General features: G+C 45.6%; 1 protein-coding gene across 2 annotated transcripts in view; it reads right to left on the bottom strand.

Annotated features, from left to right (window-relative positions):
- NINJ1 (ninjurin 1) overlaps nt 1–7,175 on the bottom strand; it is a 232,751-nt gene extending 225,576 nt beyond the window's left edge. For both annotated transcript variants that reach the window (XR_014968501.1, XM_085624591.1), the window contains exon 1: nt 6,860–7,175. Coding sequence is in view for 1 of the 2 variants with exons in the window: in XM_085624591.1 (XP_085480717.1) it covers nt 6,860–6,940 (81 nt within the window). In the remaining variant the exon portion in view is untranslated. The remainder of the gene's footprint in view (nt 1–6,859) is intronic.
- Between the last annotated feature and the right edge of the window lie 5,993 nt (nt 7,176–13,168).

The raw sequence follows: 13,168 nt of genomic DNA, 5'->3' as shown, positions 1-13,168 counted from the left end.
GGTTTGATGAGAGGAGTTGTTTGCACCAGGACATAATCATACAAACAAGATTTATTTTAATATTTGTGTTCTCTTGCTGAGGTCATAGGTTTAAGAAATAGTGTTTTGGCTTTAAGAATGTCCCCTTTGGTCTAGGTATAGGGGGACGAGACTAGCCTGTTCCAGTAGATGTCACTTGCAACAGTTTTCATGTAATTTATCCAGAGAATATAAATACCCTTCCAGCACTTCAAACAATCTTGGATGATTTCCCGATTTCGGCCCGTGTGACTATTAGCCCCAGACTGAATTCCAAAAAGGGTGCAACCTTGATGAGGTCTGATATATAGGTCAGCCATAATTCCTCACGAAGGAAAAAATGGGGGATTGAACACGGAAGACTAAATAAGCGCCTACAAAATCTATTCTCCTCCACCTGGATCTTGGAGACCTCCCAATAGCCCCAGATCCCATTCCATACACCAGCATTATCTTGTCACATTATAGCACTGCACTGAGAAGTATTAAAGTTATTAAACATAAACCATAAGAGAACTAAGAGACAAGACAGTTGTCAAGTACGCCCTGTACAAGGCCCATATTATTATAGAGCAGGGGTCTCCAACCATCACAAGTTACCAGTAGCTCACAGAAGCCTTCAGAGTAGCTCCCAGCCTTGAGTTTATTCTTAACTAAGAACTGCAATAAATAAGTGTTTAGTTTTCATTTTAAAGTTAAGGAAAGGTTATGATTACTTTACATTATTATCAGGCTGCAGATAGCAGGACATGATAATGAGCAGTTCTCTACTCAGATTTATGACCCATGTGGGTCACAGAGGTTCAGAAAAACAGCACTGAGGTAGTAAACTGTTTAATAAAAGTCATTCTCAACCCAATATTGGAGCATGAGAACAAATTGATATTTCTGAATGCTTTTGAATGAGAAAAAAATTCAAATGAAGAGTTAACTTAATGATTAAGTTACCTCTTCATTTAAATGTTCTCCCTCTTCAAAGCGTCAGATTTACAAACACCAGGCATCTTGCTCCCAGTGGCTGGTAGACTCAGTGCCATATTTATAACTGAAAAATACTGTCATTTTTTTTTTTTCAAAGGGAGAAATTTATAGAGAAGAAAAAAAAATCTATCAAACAATGTCTTAATGTTTTTCTTTACTTTAAATTAAGTCCTAAGGTTTTATGAAACATATTTTTTTCACTTTAAATTCCTCACATTTAAACAAATAACTATATTTTCCTGTTATAAATATTGCACCAAGTCTACTGGCCACTGGGAGTAATATGCCTGCGATTGACATGGGAGAAAATTAAAATCATGATCTTTATATAATGCATATACACAAAATGTTAAACCTTCATTTAAATGTATTCCCAATTCAAAGTGCCGCATTTCTACACAGCAGGCATTGTGGTAGACACAGTGCCATACTTATAACTGAAAAAACAGTCATTTTTTTAAATCGGAGAATTTTGAAGTGGAAAAAAATGTTCCATCAAGTGCAGAAAAATGTTCCTTATTATGAACATTTTTGCAGAACAATATTCTGCACTTCAAATTTCTCCCATTAAAAGAAACTGGTTGTATGTTTGTGTTGTACATGTAGCAGTGCCACATTTGGCAAAGGTATGTCCTGTGCCACAAGACCATATGACACAGGCTTTCAGCCACCCATACACATATATCCTATCACTTCACAAACATGTTCATACATCCCCACAGACCATGTACTCACAGACGCACATGCCAGCCCTATCATAGTACCCCTAGTGACAGTACTTTGTTCAAACCATAGTATCGGGCTCTATGGACATTAGGTATAAAGTTAATGAAGCTGGGCGACGGTGTTTCTGGTAACAATGCGCGAGTTACTTGGCCTTCAGTAGCTCATGACGATTTTCACTGATCAGTAGTAGCTCTCATTAAGAAAAGGTTGGAGACGCCTGTTATACAGCAAGATTATAGTCTATTAGATCAAACACAATAGGTTTTGTACAACTGGTATCCTGATCTCACGTATTTCAAAGTGTTTTCTTATGGAAAAATCAAGAAAAAGTAATTTTGGTGAAAACAGATTTGCCTAAGATCACACAATGTAAGCGGGTAAGCAGTGATTCATTCAGGTTTTCTGATTTCTATTTGAGCAAATCAGCCACTAAACGGTTATGTGTCTCTTCTTTGTTGTAACCAATTTGTGCATTTTTCTGCAGTTTTAACATAGTGCGAACTTAACAGGAAGGTGTAGGAGCACAGGAAGATTAAGGGATTTGCCCGGAATCACAAAACGTTGTGCTGGAGCTGAGACACAAACCTGGTTCCCCATTTCCAAAGTCTGCAGCTCTGGCCGTTGTGCCACATCTTGTGTAGAGTAAAGTTAACAAGCAGAAGCCACTTGAAAGTGCGTTGAGGGCTTGAGGTTCCAACAGGACTTCAAGGTGAGACAGAACCAGGCTTCAGGCTCGAGCTTGGCCTGACCTTTCAGTGGCTCGCCCACCTCTACCTTCCTCTTTCACTTGTATCATGTCGGAAGCATCGCAGATGCACTGCAAGTAGCAAAGATGAACCGCCTGCTGCACTGGCTGTACTTCCACCCCCGGACAAGGGTATAAGAAAACACGTCCTTCACAGTGAACATCGTGTGGACACTCCATTTATGGTCAGCCGAAAAAATGTCAAGCTTGCCGCCATATTATCTGAGGCTTACTGTCAAAAACAGGCTACTGTTCTAGCCTAAACGTACTAAAGAGAGGTGGCAGGGCCAAAAGATAAGGGCATGGGCAGCTATCTAGTGCTTGTGAACTCATTGAGGGTAGGTTGGACAGGGGCACACTATCAATGGTGCATGCAGCAGGTGCAGTAGCACTAGGGCCCAGCGACTGAAGGCCTCGCTGATTGTTTTTTTTTTATTTTACTACCCAAATAGTGGTCAGGGAACATTTGCTTTGCTTGAATTAGGGCCTATGGGTGGCTAGATATGCCACTGGGAGCCAGTTGGTTTAGTTCTGCAGCCCTGTACGGGGTTAATTCCCTTTAGAATATTGTGCACATTAACTCTATGAATAGAGACCTGGTACAGTGTGTGCGATTTAATTAGATCTTAGCAAATCCTATCATATATGTTTAACTGAAACACACAGGAGCCTCCTTTATTAGTGAGAACTACAAATACAAGAGGCAATCTCAGCAGGTGTTTTGCTATATCGATCTAGCACCATATGTGCAACTGTATCATATCAATGTACTCTTAGACACATGTATGCATGTGAGTTTGCACAATGCAAATCGAGCATCAAATCATTGAAACACTGTACAATGTATAGCAGGGAGAGCGAGCAACAAAAGAGGATAGGGTAGGGTCTAGCAAGAGGGGAGATATAGAAGGAGAGGGGGATGGGGGCTTTTAATGTGGGGCACTTCTAAAAGGACAAGAGACAAGTACAATCCCCAAAGAATGTTAAGCAACAAACATGTTACGTACACCGTCAGGGTCCAAAGGTCCATGCAGGTGGGTAAGTTGCACTGACAATCACAGTCGGTGCTTTCTCTAGGTTCAAGGGATCCGGCCAGTCATATGGGGGTTTAGGTTTCCCTGCTAAAAGAGGAGATCTGGGAAAGTCGTCTGCCCAGAAAGCAATGCATGGATCGGTACCAATATGCATCAGACCAGACATCCATAAAGCAGTCCTTAATTTGAGCTGGTGGTTTCCATGCTCGGCACGGCACTTCATTGCCACCACTGGCCCTCATGACAGTCTGTCACATGGTGGCGCTATTTGTCTAATTTGGAGACCACCACAACATTTTGTTTATTAGTTCAAAATACATTAAAAATGACTAAAGACCTGCTGCCAAACCCATTTATATAGTTTTAGGGCCTGGAATAGTAAGAATTGCCACACGTGTGTGAGTGTGATGGTTAGTAGTTTGGTTGTTACTGCAATTGGCAGAACTGACAGCTGCAATTGGTGGTGCAAACAGAAGTGGCCTCCTGAGGAGGGCCCTGGCACTTATTCTGTTTACAAATTAAGCACAGCCTAAAGATACAGAACGGTAGGGGAAGAAGTGATGGGGGGCATGATACTCCTCTGTGGGCAGCATCCACCCTCCATCTAACAACCAACATTCTTACAAAAATATAAATGTTTGCAATGAGCTATGGCTAACCGTAGCAGGAGATGCTAACCTGAAACCATCAAACGATCCTGATAATTATAAACTCACACAATTCACCTAAAGAGTGATACAGTTCATGTTCTTCGAAAGCACAGCCCAGAAAAGGCGTCGCTCCTACTCAAAACACTCATACATTGATGGGCGAAATACTTCCGGCTTTGGTACTTTATTTAGGTCGACGCCTTTCTCGTGCTCTGCCCTCAGGTGCACACATTACAGCCGGCTGGTTCCCCACAAAGAGCGGTCATGTGTTGTCTAGAGCTCCCTGTGCCCTTCAGCTCCCAGGTTTCAAACTGGAATCTCTCCTCCCATCCTGGAGAGGCGAGTGGTGTCCATGGCAACGGGCCGGGGGAGCAGCAATGTCGATTCTGTTTACATCCAGCCGCATACAGTGACTGAGCGATGGACAGAGGCCTGCCCAGAGAGGTGGGAGATAGCGGCGTGCAGTGAGCGATAAAGGCGGTGGGTGAGAATGGCGGCAAAAAACAGCCACTTAACTGCACATGATGTTGGCAACGAAACAGCGGCGTGAATTGTGCGTGACTACAAATCACGCTAAAATGGTAATGAAGGACCATGGGCACGGAATGCACTCACGCGGGCACATGCCCGAGGCAGAAACAGCGCCATTGCTGCACGTGACTGGGGCTTCTAAGAGTGTGTGTGGTAGCAAACATTTGTAAGTAAATCACGTCATGTACGAACACAAGTCCTGGAAATGAAAAAAAGTACTCTGTTATCGTATACATTGAGGTTCAGGCCAGGGTGTGTCAGCATAAAGGGGGGGGGGGGTCACGAGGGGCGCAGTCTGATAGTCAATATACATTTATCTAATAAAAAAAAACTCTGCAACACAAAAATTGGTAAGGGAGACAACAAATGTGTCAGTAAATCTGTCCTGGCTTACTTAATTGCTCACAAGCAGCTTGCATTTTAAAATAGCGTATCGGGTTAAGGAACCTGCTGAAGAAAGTGTTGTGTAGCCTGCTATTTCCAGGGTATAGAAACAGTATGATATCTTTGGTGGATAACTCACTTGCTGGAGAGATCTGTGTGGTTGTAGTGCAGGTTTGACTCACCGCAAAACAGTATAAGGACAATGTGCAACATGCAGGACACTGATTTGTATTTTATGTAGATAGCTACGGGGTTACACCTTTTGTCACAGAGTCCCTTGTGTTAACTAGATTTTTAAATGTACTATCCTTGTATTATATATAGCACACTGAGCTATGAACAGACATCAGTGAGCTAAAAGGAAACTGCAAGCAAGAACTGTACTTTTTTCGAAATCTTTCATCACTCCGAATTGCAAAAAGGGCGGCTTTGTGTATTAATATAGATTTTAGTATAGGCACTCGCAATCTCTATATTCTGTAGAACCCACAGACGTTCTAAATCCTAACTTTGTGTTTCTCCTATGCATCCCCTCCTAACATGTATGAGACGAGACTCCTACACCGTCACCCTCGTTGTCTTACAGTGCAGGTAAACCTCTTACATGTACACGGAGGGTTGGAAAAGTTAAAACCCGGACTCTGACTCAATCATAGTTTGTCTCTTACGCCCTTGTGAAGAGACAGCAGGTTGAGTGTCTGTGCTTTCCTCCTAGACACTGGCATCAAGACACAAGGCAACAGCTAGCTCCTACCCTAAAGGAACAAGAGGAGTAGAGGTGGCCATGTAAGTGAGGCATTTGCGTTGCAACCAGTTCAAAATGAAATAAGAATCCTCTCTCATCCACTGTGGGTTGCTGGTGTGTCCATACTTTGTGCGGTCGCTGCTGAATCTGTTCCAGTGTCTTCCAGTTACACCGGGACAACGTTTGCACATTTCCCTGTGACCGGAGTGAATCCCGGATCCGGATGAATAATAGCAGCTGATGAGCAGGCAGAATTCTCTTATGGCATGCACTCACGGCCGCAGCGGAGAAACCAAACAAGTTTAAAGGAGTGGGGTGAAGGTGAGGGGAGATGGGTGCGTGTGCAAATCCAACGCCGGGAACGTGCCATGGTGGACTTCTCATTCTCTAACTTATGAGAAAATAAGAAAATACATGCCCGGCAGGTAGTGCGCGCTGTGCGGACACCAGACATCCTGTGGCAAAACACCGGTGTCGTCAGGTGCAGACTTCTGCCACGCACAGCCGCGGAAAAGAAAACACCGCGAGGCTGAGACAATAACAGCCATTGTAAGGCGAGACAGGGATGGTCCTGCTGCCGGCAGGGCACAGAGGACCCGCTGCCACTCGTGTGCCGGCGCTCGTGCAGGCGTCCCGGAGAGGGTGCAGTTTACTGGCAGCGCGGTGACAAGTGCACGGAGCTCCGGCTGTGTGTACAGACTGTCTAGCGCGCTCATCATCACACAGACCATCATCCTCCGCCCGGAATGTGTCTGCGAGGGGGCGCTTCACCTGCGAATGTCATGATAGCTTCGAGCCAGCTTTTCTTTCTCGCAGCCGGTGTGCCAATATCCACCCACAAGTGTGTCTCGCGCCGGAGCTCGCCTCTCACTGGCAAAGGGGCAGATTTTCTAAACAACGAAGCTACTTTGGGATTGCGGTCAGGTGTCTTTAAAGAGATAAGCCGTATAAATACATGCCTCTTCCCACGCCCTGGCTCCTGTCCCACCATGCACTGATCCCGTCCACCACCATCCCCCGGCTCGCGCTCCCTCCATCCCCGTACCTCTTCCTCCTCCGGCGTGTCCAAGTCCTCTCGGCCCCCGTGTCTGCCGTTCAGCTCCATGGCTTCGGTGTGAGAGCCCATTCTCCCGCCGGGATCCCTTCTGCCGCTGGCTGGAGCAGGGAGGGCGTGAGGCCTGGGCAGGCGTGGGAAGCAGCGGGCTGCAGTAGGAGGGGACGCCGCTCTGCGGGAGGGGGCGGGGGTTCAGAGCGGCTGATGCCCGCGCGCGGCGCTGGCTGAGGTAAGGGCTCTTCTCACCAGCCAAGTCGGGAAGGTCCCCTCCTGCCGCAGGCTGGAAACTCCCACTACTGCAAAGTGGAAGTGAGGGAAGGAGGGGGTCGAAAGGGGCCTGGGACTCAGTGCTCAGCTGCCTGGCTCGAGAACTGGGCTACGCACAGAGTACCGTGCAAAATATACTGCTATGTCATTCATGTTAGCTACAACCTCTCTACAACTACAGAAATAATAATTTGTATTCAGCGCTGTACAGCGCACATATATTCTAAGAGTTTTAAATGACAGGCATTAATAGCACTTGTTGTCAGCTTATACAATGTATGCGAAACATTTCCCAAGTGTTAATTTTAAGCATTATTTCTATCAACTTTTTAATTCCACAATTCTAAAGTAGCCCTCATTCCAAGGCAAGCCAATTCATTCTCCGCATTTTAAAGTCGCTCTTTAGTGAACCCAGATGTTTCCGTTTATTGCCAGTAACAGATAAAATATTTCGTGAGCCACAGCGCCATGGGCAGCTCTGCCCCGGCTTTCCGGTGGATTCCGAAAGCACATGGACCTGACAGCTATGAATAAGCTATAAAAAAAGGCTTACTCATATCATATTTGAGGCACGCGCTTCCTCCCTGCAAAGGATAAAAGTCAGAGCGAAACTGAATTCTGCAAGAGGGTCTGAGCTGGCAGGCTCACTTCAACTTTCCATCAAATTGCATTTGACAGGCTGACCCTTCTTTTTAATTACAAGTGTGTTGGTCATAAAACTTGAGCCCTGCCTCTCAAGTGTTCAGTTCACTACTCAGCTTGCGTGCGAGCGTGCAAAGAGGGCGGCGCTGCAGGGCTCACCCGAGGCGTGCTGGCGGGCAGCCAAGGAGCGTAGCACGGGTGCCAGGGGACCAGGTGCCTCGAGCTCTGGTCTGATCTTAATAATAAATGACAGATGCACGAAGATGGCGGCGAGCAGGAACCTCGATTCACAATAGATTATATACAAGGTGCATGGAAGAAAGCAAGTTTCCCTTTTAGATAAAGACATATCCGCCCATTGGACTGCAAAGTCTGCATATCTTAAATGATACCCTCACCAGCGTGATAAAAAGCGCTGGTCAGTGTAAACATTACATTCTCTTAGCTTGAATGGGGCCTCGCGTCAAACACTATACAACAGTGCTACGTTTCTCTGTGGGCCTCTCAAAATTCAGATCTGGATTCCCGTGGCACACGGGCTACTGTGTCTCAGTCGAGTCGATTGAGTCCATTTCGTACTGATGTCGTGGGCCATCCTCTGAAAACTGAGAACCAGGTACACCCCTTTAGCACTTGACCCTAAGGGTAGCGAGGTAGACAGTCAAAGGCTTGCTCAGGAAGAGGGAGTGGTGCTAGAGACTTAGACCAAAACAAGTCAAGCTTTATCACTCAGTAATAGACTATTTTGTTTACATGTCAAGAAAGTGTACTTCAAACTACCACTACACAATACTACACAAAGAGATCCTGCGGGATGCAAGAGGTCCACATTTACAGCAATTCTGTTGACTACAGGAGTAATTTAAGACAATGGGAAATGTGCACGGATGCTAGCACGCTGAGATTTAGTGATCGACTTTCTTTCTGGTCAGTGAGCCAGTGGTCATTCTGAGTGCTTCCATGGTTTTACTGGCCCCTGAGATTGTATAGCTCAAGTCCAGTGGTCTCCTAAACTGGCCATCACGCTTGGCAAGAGCAGATTTACCTGAGCACCAGGCAGCGGACCCTTAGTGCAGGAGCCTCCAACATCGAGTGCAGTCACAGCGCCGCATCACCCAAGCTGCATTTCCTGGCAAATTTGCTGATGGGTCCAAGTGGGGCAAGTGAGTGGTCGTGGTTCTTGAAGTCTTAGGCCTAAACAAACTCCCTCCCAAACAAGGAGCACGGTTCACCCACAGTTCCGTAGTGAAAGGTGAGGAAGGTGTGCCTAGAGAGACTAAAGCTGTTCATACAGCCTGCACTGTAGAATCTCCAAGGTCACGTCAATGGAGGTGAATTATCATGGTTCACACTTGTTAATACCAACCCATGGCTCAATTCACAGCAGCCACAGCTGATTTTGAAGTTTAGTTTTCTTTGACGCAGTGTGCCATTGCACCACACCAGGGCAGATCAAGAGTGGGTCCATGGAATTAGGGCTCCAAACAGTCCATGCAAGGAAACCCACCAACCTTTCCCAGGTCATGGAGGAAGGCCAAGAAAATGTCAAGGCTCAGTTGGAGACGAGTTAAATGCACCAAATGGCAGGGGTGCACCACATTTTCCTTACAGGGGTGCTCACTCTCTTTGCTCATGGTGCAGTTGTAGGATCAGTCCACGTTTCTGGTCAGGTTCTCTATCAGTTAGCTATGGCTGGGCTTCTCCTCCTCCGCGGCAGACTGCTTTTGCAGGATACCTCCGGCACCCCTCTCTCATTAGGCAAGGCAGACTCTTGCCCAACGCAGACCTGCAGTGCTTCCAGAAGATCATTGCAGACTTCTTCGGGTGATATACCCTCACCAGACTGGAAGCTGAATGTCAAAGGCTCCAGCCTTGAAACTCAAAAGGTTCTGAAACACCCTGTAGAGTGATGCCTAAGCTGTTCAGTGAAAAGTCCTGGAACCCTAATGTGGAGTTTGACATTTTTCTACTAGTCTGCAGACAGAGATCATGAATTCAATGGACGGAACCCCAGGATTCTATCAAATGAGTTCTGCCACTTTGTGTATCCATCCAGACAGGTCAACAACCCTCTGTCTTAACTCATACACGGTCGATTTGGGCAAGATGCTATGAAACTCTAATCCAGCTATCCTGAAGACAGGTTAGAAGAAAGCATACTAGACCTTCAAGGTGTGCAGAGAGAATCAGAGTAGCTGCGGTCTCACCTTGACAAATGTTTGACTACAGGAAGCCTCTCTCGCTCCCACACCTTTTAGAACAATTACATCTGTGAAACTTGGTATTACCGCAGCGTGTATAGAAGCACCCAGACCAGAATGGGTCAGACCTCAACCTACCGGCAAAGGAAGGTAGGAGAGTAGTGTAATTAGGGGATCTAAGGTCCTGACGAAAGCCGGAAGACCCTCATAGGGCTAAAACTAATCAGCTGGAACTTGTTGACAGACATACAGATAGGAGAGTTGTGGGGCCATTAATTCTCCCCATCACCACCATCCTATATGCATTTTAATCCTGACCAGGAAGTCCAAGTCAAGTCAAGTCAAGTCAAAAAGGCTTTATTTCGATAAAAATTATCATAAAAGCATCACAATTTAAAAATTTACAAAGAAATTCGATTATAAGTTCATCTAAAAATATACCTTTTCAGTAAAAGTAAATAAATACATCAGCATATTAAAAAAGGATTAAACAAGTGTTTTTAGCCTTTTACTTCTAATGGCCCATGCCCATGATAAAAATTTTGCCAGAACACAAGCATAAAAAGGGCGGGAATCCGACATTAAAATGCGCAATGCTTCAACATGATGCCTGGTTCCCAACAAACGACACAAATGCTTTAGCCATCTGCTTCTTGGGTGAGCATACTCCTTACATTCAAATAGGAAGTGTGCCACAGTCTCTTCTCTGGACGTGCAAAATGGGCAGAGGTCAGTGATCTGATCTTTGGATTTCCACCGAGAGGTAAACGCACGAAGAGGGAGAGAACCAGTTCTAAATTTGAAGTAGAGGGACCTATCAAAGGGTCTTTCGATGATATCTAGGTATGGTTCCCGGAAAGGAAAGTCCTTAAATTTCAGGAAGCCCTCCGTGAGGCTGCCCAAGGCGTTGTTAATATTCCGCTGGGTCGCAATCCAGTTCCAAAATAATTTCTTCAAGAATGCTTTCGGAGGTGAGGACCTATTCTCCCAGGCTTCGCTTAGACCCAAATCACATAAAAGGGCTTTCAAGTCTCGCAGCCATTTTATCTTGTGCCACCCGGGGGATGACATTACTTCGGAAAGGCCCTTTGCATATTTTGCCAATTCAGGGACTCTCCACAACCTGGCCCATAAGAGTAGTGGGCGAAGTTTTGCTAGATCGCTAATGGGATGGCGACCCAAATCTAACAGCAACGGGATCATTGGGGTGCCCTGAGGAAGTGACATAATCGCTCTGTAGAACTTCCTCTCAGATCTAATTAACTCACTGATATTATATGAGCCCCAGAGTTCGGACCCATAGAGAGCAGAACTGACTCCCCTAGCAGCATAGATTTCAATGACAGGGGCAATGGGTCTGGATGCACAGGCGCGCTGCTCTTTCAAAAGTGCCCCTGTTACCCTCTTGTGTACTAGTAACATTTTGCTTAGGTGGGGAGCCCACTGCATATTATGTGACAATCGGATTCCCAAGTAGTCGAATACATCCACCCTCCCCAAAGGTATAGCGTTCAATTGTGGGGAACGAACAGATTTTTTTTTGGGGGGGTTCATCACCAGGAACTTGGTTTTTTCAGTATTGATGATCAAGCCCCTTTGTACACAAAAATGCTGGAAGTTGTTAAGCAATTTTTGGAGGCCCATCGGGGATTTAGACAGTAAGAGCGTGTCATCCGCAAAGAGGAGGGTCGGTATGCGCTCACCCGCCAGGGAAGGTTCATCTGATGGGTCTTTCAACAGATGCTCGACCACTCCGTTGACATATAGTGAAAAGAGGGTGGGAGCAAGAACACATCCCTGACGGACCCCTCTCTCAACCGGAATTCTACTAGTCTTCTCGCCTTCTGATCCCCATCTAATCTGGGCAAAAGTGTCTTCATGGAGTCTTACAATTAATCGTAAAATATAATGGGGTAACCCCATGTCACGAAGCACTCTCCAGAGACTCTGCCTAGGGACGAGGTCAAAGGCAGTCTTCAGGTCAATAAACGCAAGATAAAGACTGCCTTTGCCTATGACCACCACCTTCCAATATATTAAGAGAAGTCTGAAAGCGTGTTCTATTGTGCCAGTGCCTGCTCTGAAGCCTGCCTGGTAGTCAGAAAGGATGTTATTATCACAAATCCATTGTGATATTCTAAGCAACAATACTTTACCGACCACCTTTTGAGTTATGTCCAGCAGGCTTATGGGTCTATAGTTTGCTGGGTCATCCCTCGCCCCTTTTTTGAAAATGGGTACGACCTCAGCCCCTTTCCAGGAAAGGGGGATTCGAGCACCCTTGGAAATTGCAATAAGCAAGCAGTGAATAATTTTAGCCCATTTCGGGACATCAGAGCGTAACAAATCGCCAGGGATACCATCTGGCCCCGCCGCCTTTTGGGGCTTAATGGTACTAATGGCATGCTCTATTTCTTTTAAGGAGAAGGTGGAATCAGAGTCTACTAGGTCTAACTCCCAATCCTTTTGTGCTGGAATGATATCAATTATATCAGTGACATGCTCAGCTCTTCTTATTTGGGAGTCGCAATTTACTGTAATCACCTTCCTTTCCTGGTCGTCCTTGGGAGTGCCAATAATAGTGATGTTAGAAGGGAAAGAGTACAGCTTAGCAAAGTGGTTGACCCAGACTTGACTAGGGATGTTACAAGTTATAAGGTCAGAGTCTGGCCTTTTTTTTTTCCTGATTATGTCCCAGAAGCGCCTTGGATCTTTCCCTTGGCTTGCCTCTTTTAGAGAGCACCAAAAATCTTCTTCCCAGTCCTTCTTAGCACTAACTAGTAGTTGTTTGTAGTTATTTCTAGCTCGTTGTATAGCTACTTGGGATTTGCTTCTTATAGCCCCAATCAAGAGAGTTTTAGCGTGCCTACAGGCCGAAGTGTACCATTCGCATGTCCCTCTTAGGTTTCGAATTTCCACACTTTTAGAAGAGGACTCCCTTTTCAGGAATACATTCCCAATTATCGTGAGTGCTTCCTCGAAAACAGATGTAACTTTTCCAGGATTAGACAAAGCCAAATCAAAACTGTCCAACTTCATCTGTGAGGCTAAAAGGACAGTGTTTATGGTATTGAGTTTGGACTCGTCTACTGATACTATATTCCACTTTAGTCGTCTCCCACATGCGGAGACTGAAACGTTCTGGGTTAGTTTGGAAGGGTTTTTAGTGAGATTACTGATCCAAGGATTT

Source organism: Triturus cristatus, chromosome 9 (genome assembly GCF_964204655.1).
Source record: "Triturus cristatus chromosome 9, aTriCri1.1, whole genome shotgun sequence".
NCBI classification, from domain to species: Eukaryota; Metazoa; Chordata; class Amphibia; order Caudata; family Salamandridae; genus Triturus; species Triturus cristatus.
The sequence above is the reverse complement of the archived record's forward strand: the minus strand, read 5'-3'. Positions and strand labels throughout refer to the sequence as shown.